Genomic DNA, 8,518 nt, shown 5'->3' on the forward strand with positions numbered 1-8,518 from the left:
GGATGTTTTCTGTCTGGATTTCAAGAAGGCCTTTGACAAGGTGCCACACAGGAGGCTACTGAGTACGCCCATGGTGTTAGAGGCAAGGTGCTAGCATGGACAGAAGCTTGGCTGTCTGGCAGAAAGTAGAGAGTGGGGATTAAAAAATCCATGTTCCGCAAGGTTCAGTGTTGGGACCACAGCTTTTCACCCTATACATTAATAGTCCAGAAGAAGGAACTGAGGGCATTCTGGCTAAGATTGCAGATGCTACAAAGATAGGTAGAGGGACAGGTAGCTTTGGGGAGTTGGCGAGGCTGCAGAAGGATTTGGAGGAGTTTGGAGAATGAGCAAAAAATGGCAGATGGTGTACAACGTGGGAAAGTGTGAGGTCATGTACTTTGGGAGGAAGAATAGAGGCATGGACTATTTTCTAAATGGGGAGAAAAATTCAGAAGTCTGAAGTGCAAAGAAACTAAAGAGATGCTGCCTGAACTGCTGTGCTCTTCCAGCACCACTAATCCAGAATCTGGTTTCCAGCATCTGCAGTCATTGTTTTTACCTAAAGAAACTAAAGAGTTCTAGTTCAGGATTCTCTCGAGGCAAACTTGCAGGTTGAATCCGTAGCTAAGAAGGCAAATGCAGTGTTGGCATTTATTTTGAGAGTACTTGAATATAAAAGCAGGGATGTATTTCTCAGGCTGTATAATGCTCTGGTCAGACCACATTTGGAGTATTGTGCACAGATTTGCGCCCCATACCTCAGGAAGGATGTACTGTCCCTGGCGCATGTTCAGAGGAGGTTCACGAGAATGGTCCCAGGAATGAAAAGCTTAACATATGAGGAACGTTTGAGGACTCTGGGTTTTTACTCAGTGGAGTTTAGAACGATGAAGGGGATCTAATTGAAACTTACAGAATACTGAATGACCTGGACAGGGTAGAAGTTGGAAAGTTGTTTCCATTGGTAGGAGAGACTAGGACCTGAGTGCATAGCCTTAGAGTAAAGGGAAGACCTTTGTGGGCGGCACGGTGGCACAGTGGTTAGCACTGCTGCCTCACAGCGCCAGAGACCTGGGTTCAATTCCCGCCTCAGGCAACTGACTGTGTGGAATTTGCACATTCTCCCCGTGTCTGCGTCGGTTTCCTCTGGGTGCTCTGGTTTCCTCCCACAGTCCAAAAATGTGCAGGTCAGGTGAATTGGCCATGCTAAATCCATAGTGTTAGGTGAAGAGGTAAATGTAGGGGAATGGGTCTGGGTGGATTGCGTTTCGGCGGGTCGGTGTGGACTTGTTGGGCCGAAGGGCCTGTTTCCACACTAAGTAATCTAATCTAATCTTTTAGAATAGAGATAAGGGGAATTTGTTTCAGCCAGAGAGTGGTGAATCTGTGGAATTCATTGCCACTGAAGGCTATGGAGGCCAGGTCATTGAATATATTTAAGATCAAGATAGATAGGTTCTTGAGTATCAAGGGGATCAAGGGTTATGGGGAGGATGGGGTTGAGAAACTTATCAGCCATGATTGAATGGCGGAGCAGACTCAATGGGCTGAATGGTGTAATTTCTGCTCCTATGTCTTATGGTAATATAATAAGGGGTTATAGTAGGGGATTTTAACTTTCTAAAGATAAACTGGGATTGCATTAATGCAAAGGGTTTAGGTGAAGAGGAATTTGTGTGTGTACAAGAAAATTTTCTTGTACCTACTAGGGAAGATGCAAAGCTTGACTGATGCTTGAGAAATAAGGCAAGGCAAGTGACCAAGGTGTCAGTGGGAGAGCACTTTGGGGCCAGCAACCATAATTCTGTTCATTTGAAAGTAGTGATGGAAAAGGATAGATCGCATCTAAACGTTAAAGTTCTAAATTGGTGAAGGACCAATTTTGACATTATTTGGCAAGTACTTTCAAAAGCTGATTGGGGCAGATGTTCACAGGGAAAGGGATGGCTGGAAAATGGGAAGCCTTCAGAAGTGAGAGAATGAGGGTCCAGAAACAGTATATACCTGTTTGGGTGAAAGGCAAGGCTGCTAGGTATAGGGAATGCTGGATGATGCGAGAAATTGGGATTCTGATCAAGAAAAAGAAGGAAGCATATGTCAGATATAGACAGCAGAGATCAAGTGATTTTTTAGAAGAGTATAAATGCAGTAGGAGTATACTTAAGAGAAAAATCAGGAGGGCAAAAAGGGGACATGAGATAGCTTTGGCAAACAGGGCTAAGGAGAATCCCAAGGGATTTTATAAATATGTTAAGGACAAAAGGCAATTTGGGACAGAATAGGGCCCCTCAAAGATTAGCAAGGCATCCTATGTGTGGAACCACAGGAGATGGGGGAGATACCAAATGAGTATTTTGCATCAGTGTTTATTATGGAGAAGGATATGGGAGATACAGAATGTGGGGAAATAGATGGCGATATCTTGAAAAATTGTCCAGATTACAGAGGAGGAGATGCTGAATGTCTTAAAATGCATGAAGGTGGATAAATCCCCAGGACCTGAGGGGTGTACCCTGGAAATCTGTGGGAAGCCAGGGAAGAAATTGCTGTGCTCCTTGCTGAGATATTTGTGTCATCGATAATCACAGGTGAGGCGCTGGTAGACTGGAGGTAGGCTAACATGGTGCCACTATTTAAGAAAGGTGGTAAGGAAAGCCAGAAAACCATAGACCGATGAGCATGACATCAGTGGTGGGCAAGTGTTGGAGGAACTCCTGAGGGACAGGATTTATATGTGTTTGGAAAGGCAAGGACTGATTAGAGATAGTCAGCTTTGTGCTTGGAAAATTATGTCTCACTAACTTGATTGAGTTTTTGGAAGGCGTAACAAAGGAATTTGATGAGGGCAGAGCGGTGGACATGAGACCTTGGAGTCAAGAGTGTGTTGCTGAGAAAGCACAGCAGGTCAGGCAGCATCCGATGAATAGGAGAATCGATGTTTCGGCATAAGCACTTCATCAGGAATACCTAATAAAGGGCTTATATCCGAATCATCGATTCTGCTGTGGATGCTGCCCTACCCGCTGTGCTTTTCCAGCACCACACTCTTGACTCTGATCTCCAGCATCTGTAGTTCTCACTTTCTTCTATGCTACCTGGGAGTGCAGGTTCGTAGTTTCTTGAAAGTGGAGTTGCAGGTAGATAGGATAGTGAATAAGATGCTTAGTGTGCTTTCGTTTAATTTTCAGAGCATCAAATATAGATTTTGGGAGGTCATATTGTGGCTGTAGAGGATATTGGTTAGGCCACTTTTGGAATATTGTGTGAAATTCTGGTCTCCCTCCTATCCGAAGGATGTTGTGAAAGTTGAATGGGTTCAGAAAAGATTTACAAGATATTGCTAGGTTTGGAAGCTTTGTGCTGTAGCGAGAGGCTGAATAGGCTGGGGCTGTTTTCCCTGGAGTGTCGGAGGCTGAGGGGTGACCTTATAGAGATTTATAAAATCATGAGGGGCATGGATAGGGTAAATCAACAAGGTTTTTTCTCTGGGTTGGTGGAGTCCAGAACTAGAGGATGTAGGTTTAAGGCGAGAGGGGAAAGATTTAAAAGAGGCCTCGGGCAACTTTTTTTTATGCAAAGGGTGGTGCGTATATGGAATGAACTGCCAGAGGGAGTGGTGAAAGCTGGTACAATTAATCCATCTAAAAGACATCTGGACGGGTATATGAATATGAAGGGTTTAAAGGGCCAAGTGCTGGTAAATGAGACCAGATTAATTTATGATATCAGGTCGGCATGGATGAGTTGGACTGAGGGGTCTGTGTCCATGCTGTGTATCTCAGTGACTGTATGACTGATCTATCATATGTTTGTAGTTAGTTTCCGAAAATTATAATTTTAATCACTGCATAAATGGACATGGTATTTAATTCTAACAGTACTACAATGAAATAAGTGCAATCATACAGAAGTATTTAGGATGAGAGCCAGTATAGGTTAGTTCGTGAACAGAATTGTAAACAAGATTTGGTGTGGATATGTATGCGGATAGAAGAATATGTAGGAGCTCAGGTTAAGGGAGTGCAAGATGGGATGCTGACCTGGGGACTCTTAGAATAATCAAGTTTCATGTAGTGAAAGCATGGATGACGGTTTCAGCAGGTGAGCTGAAGCTTAACCTGAGATGGACAATGTCACCATTGTGGAGGTAAGGATGATTGAGACAATTATTTTGTCAGAGGCTTAGCTCAGGGAAAGAAAAGGTGGCAAATGTTCAAACTCACTGGGTCAGTGTTATACAATTGCATAGGAGAGGAACAGAGTCCTTGATTGGGAACAGAAATAATGGTTTCTGAATATTTAATTGGAGGAAGATCTGCTTATCTAGTGCTGGATGACAGGCAAGCAGCTTGATAAAATCGAGGCAAGGACTGAGATGAAAATGTTCTTGTACTGTCCAGTAACAGACAGAAAAAAGCCACTTTACTTGGAATAAACTTTGTGTTGGAAATAGGAACACCAAATTTCTTGGCACCCTTTATGTAAAAGTCTTTCACAGACTTGCCATGCTTCTGTTAAGTATTGCTTGTATTTTCTTGCAATTTATTTTCATTGCAAATTCTTGTGCTTGTGTAATAAAAACTGTCTGTGCAAATGTGTTCATTCGCGTAGCTAAACTCTCCACCAGCTTAGCATGATGTTATAGCACTTTAGTTTTACAGTTCTTAGCACCTCAGTCTGTGGTGCAGAGAAATTGCCTAAATCTGCTTCAGAGTTTTGATACTTAATGATATGAGTAATAATGCTATGACATTGTACTGTTTAATAAGAACAAAATGCATAACTTTAAAATGAGAACTGAGTTGCATCAGAAAGCTTTGGCCTGTACTTTGTCTTGACTGAAGATCTGCAATAATATTATTAAAAATCATTTCCATCCTCTACATATTGGTCATGCTCTCATTTGAACATTTAGTTCTGGTAAAATTTGGAATCAGAATTCTATATCAAAATGGTTGCCACAATTTAAATTCCTACATTATAACAGTGTCTAAACTTTTCAAAATACTTCATTGCTTGTAAATCTTTTTGGATTGTCCTGAGGCTGCTCAAGAGGGTTGACACCATCCAGGACAAAGCGAGCCACTTGTTTGACACCACGTCCTTCATCTTCAACATTCACTCCCTGCACCACTGTACCATCTGCAAATTGCAGTTCGACAAATTAGCAAGAGTCCTTATGCAGCACTTTCCAGTCTCATGACCTGTACTACCTAGAGGTCAAAGGTAGCAGATATATTGGAACATCACCATCTCCAAGTTCCCCTCCAAGTCTCCCATCACCCAGAACTGGAACTATATCGTTGTTCCTTCTTATCACTGAGTCAAAATCCTGGACTCCCTCCTAACAGCATTGTGTCTGCACCCACACCTAAGGACAGACACGTTTCAAGAAGATAGCTCCCCACCATCACCTTGAGGGCAATTGGGTGGGCAGTAAATGCTGACCTAGACAGCAACACCTTCATCTGTGAATAGATGATCAAAAACATATTCTGAGGAAATATTTCTTCATTTGAAATAAGATATACACAGAACAGAATGATTGTATATGATAATCAGAGGAGATAATGGCGAGTGTTGTATGTACATCTGCAAACCACCTCTGCAGATCATTGTCATAAATATTTAAGACTACCATGTAGTTGTAGCTTCAATGTAGGGAGTGAGTGGCCAACTTAAATATAGAAATATCTTACAAGCAGCATAATGATAATGACCTGTACTACATAGAAGTTTATTATCATTATTTATTTTAAGAGTATTGGTTGAGAAATATTTTTAGTTTCATGATTCCCCTGTTCCTTGTCAATAGTGCTGTGTTGTCTTTTGTATCCATTTGAGAGGGCATTTCCGGCCTCAGAATAAAGGACCAAACATTGTGGGGCTGGTATTTACATAATGCCCTCATTGTTGAAGGGTATTATTTGCGGTTGTGTAAGATATACCTATGTTTTATCAACAATTTACATTTTTATTTGAAATGTTTATTTATTAATTTGTGTTGATTGTGAGTGATGTTAAAGTAAATGCTACAGAAGGTGGAAACTTATTGCAATTTCTACATTTCAGTGACTTAGTAAATCTGATTATAGTTGGTTTACGGTTCTCCAACAGGGATTGTAATACAATTCCATCTTTCTGTTTAAAAGCTGTGTTATATCTTTTTTTTAGAATAAATAAAGTGATAAAAATACAACATTAGCGGGTACTAAACAACATTTGAAATAGAAAGTTAGGATATGTTTGGGTATAATCTGTCACTGCAAAGTTGTTGTTTTGCATTTTGTTTCAGCTTTTACTGTACAATGATGAACTTACCATTATTTATCTTTTAAACAGGAGGGCTTGATCTGATCCTGATGCCTGGCCTGGGATTTGACAAATTTGGGAACAGATTGGGCAGAGGGAAGGGTTATTATGATACTTACCTGGAACGTTGCTGGCAGCACCCAAAGGGCAGACCCTACACCATTGCCCTGGCCTTCAAGGAGCAGATCTGTGACCATGTCCCAGTGGTTGAAACTGATAAGCAAATTGATGAGGTATTGTATGACTCCTCATAGTTGTGTTCATAAAAAGTGCAGAGGAGCGGAGCTGGCATTCATTCTAAATATCACACAGCAATTGATCATGTAAAAGAAGAGAATCAGTATCATCTGCATATGAAGAGTAAAATGATTTATATTTTAAAAGACTGATTTTTTTCTGATAATTATTTGTAGCAAATATTAATGATGAGTAAAACTGATGAACGCTTTGTTTCAGAAAGCAGTCAAAAGCAGTGATAATGTCTCTACTTTTATCCAACTGTAATCCATTTTTAATTAATTTTGTGATTTAATAAAAACGTTTGCTTCTTGTATGTGGGCACATGCCATACTGTGTTTGAACTGGTCTAATTATTTTTTGTTTCTGGAGGAATTGAGCGGAAAACATCTCAGTAACTCTAGCACCAATCTGCAATAGTTTTGTCACTTGCCTGCTCATCTTCAACACTTTGTTCCACATCCTCCTCCATCTTATTTTGGCAAATGAGTCATTGATTGATAGATCGTGACCAAAACTGAGCTGGGTCTAATGGAATTAAAATAAAGCAAAAAATTTGAAACAAAAATGGATATTGCTGGAGGAACTCAGCAGATCTGGCAACATTTGCAGAGAGAAAGCAAAGTTAATGTTTCAAATCTATCATACACTCTGGTTTTATGCCAATCAATGATTGTTTTATTGTGATCATTACTGCAACTAGCTTTCAATGCATTATTTTTCTCTTCAAATAGATTGATTTAAATTCCACTAGTTGCAATGGAGAGATTTGAATGTTGAACCTTAGAGCATTAGGCTTGGTCTCTGAATTACTGGTCTAATGACGTTAACACTATGCTGACATCTTCCTAGACTGGAATGTTGATGCACAAAATATTGAAGGTGGCAGGACAAATTGATAAAGCAGTTAAAATAACATTAGAAATTTTAGATTTGATAAAGCATAGAGGTTAGGATGTGTCTCTATAAAAGATTGATATCATATCCTCTTCTGGGCACACATGAAAACATGCAAATAGGCTTGTGAGAAAAGGACCAACTTCAGGAATAATTAATCTAGCTTTAAAGAGATGGTGCTCTCACCTTTTAGTGATTGGAACAAGGTTGGTCAGGTGGATTGCATTGAGTATGAATTCCCTGATTGCGGCTGTTAACTTAGGCCAATTAGGGAGTCCTAAGTAAACAGAGTCATACAGTCATAGAAGTGTACAGCACGGAAACGTACCCTTTGGTCCAACCCGTCCATGCCGACCAGATATCTCAACCCAATCTAATCCCATATGCCAGCACCTGGCCCATATCCCTCTAAACCCTTCCTTTTCATATACCTATCCAGATGCCCTTTAAATGTTGCAATTGTACGAGGCTCCACCACTTCCTCTGGCAGCTCATTCCATACACTTACCACCCTCTGTGTGAAAAAGTTGCCCCGAAGGTCTCTCTTATATCTTTCTCCTCTCACTCTAAACCTATACTTTCTAGTTCTGGACTCCCCCACCTCAGGGAAAAAACTTTGTCTATTTACCCTATCCATGCTCCTCATGATTTTATAAACCTCTATAAGGTCACCCCTCAGCCTCTGATGCTCCAGGAAAAATATCCCTAGCCTGTTTAGCCTCTCCCTATAGCTCAAATCCTCCAATCCTGGCAACATCCTTGTAAATCTTTTCTGAACCCTTTCAAATTTTAAGCAACACTGCCTCGGAACTTACTATTAAATGTGTAAGTTCTGCTCAGACTTGCTTTCCCAAAATGCAGCACCTCTCATTTATCTGAATTAAACTACATCTACCACACCACCCAGGTTGACAGGGTTGTTAAGAAGGCAGACAGTGTTTTAGCTTTTATTAATAGAGGGATCAAGTTCCGGAACCAGGAGGTTATGCTGCAGCTGTACAAAACTCTGGTGCAGCTGCACTTTGGAGTATTGTGTACAGTTCTGGTCATTGCATTATAAGAAGGATGTGGAAACTTTGGAAAGGGTGCA

General features: G+C 40.7%; 1 protein-coding gene across 2 annotated transcripts in view; it reads left to right on the plus strand.

The window, feature by feature from the left end:
- The window catches only part of mthfs (5,10-methenyltetrahydrofolate synthetase (5-formyltetrahydrofolate cyclo-ligase)), a 57,205-nt gene extending 50,358 nt beyond the window's left edge, over window positions 1-6,847 (plus strand). For both annotated transcript variants that reach the window (XM_043677637.1, XM_043677639.1), the window contains exon 3: window positions 6,325-6,847. In XM_043677637.1, coding sequence (XP_043533572.1) covers window positions 6,325-6,548 — 224 coding nt within the window. In that variant the 3' untranslated portion in view covers window positions 6,549-6,847. The remainder of the gene's footprint in view (window positions 1-6,324) is intronic.
- The last annotated feature ends 1,671 nt before the right edge of the window (window positions 6,848-8,518 follow it).

The sequence above is a fragment of the Chiloscyllium plagiosum genome, chromosome 36 (assembly GCF_004010195.1).
Source record: "Chiloscyllium plagiosum isolate BGI_BamShark_2017 chromosome 36, ASM401019v2, whole genome shotgun sequence".
NCBI classification, from domain to species: Eukaryota; Metazoa; Chordata; class Chondrichthyes; order Orectolobiformes; family Hemiscylliidae; genus Chiloscyllium; species Chiloscyllium plagiosum.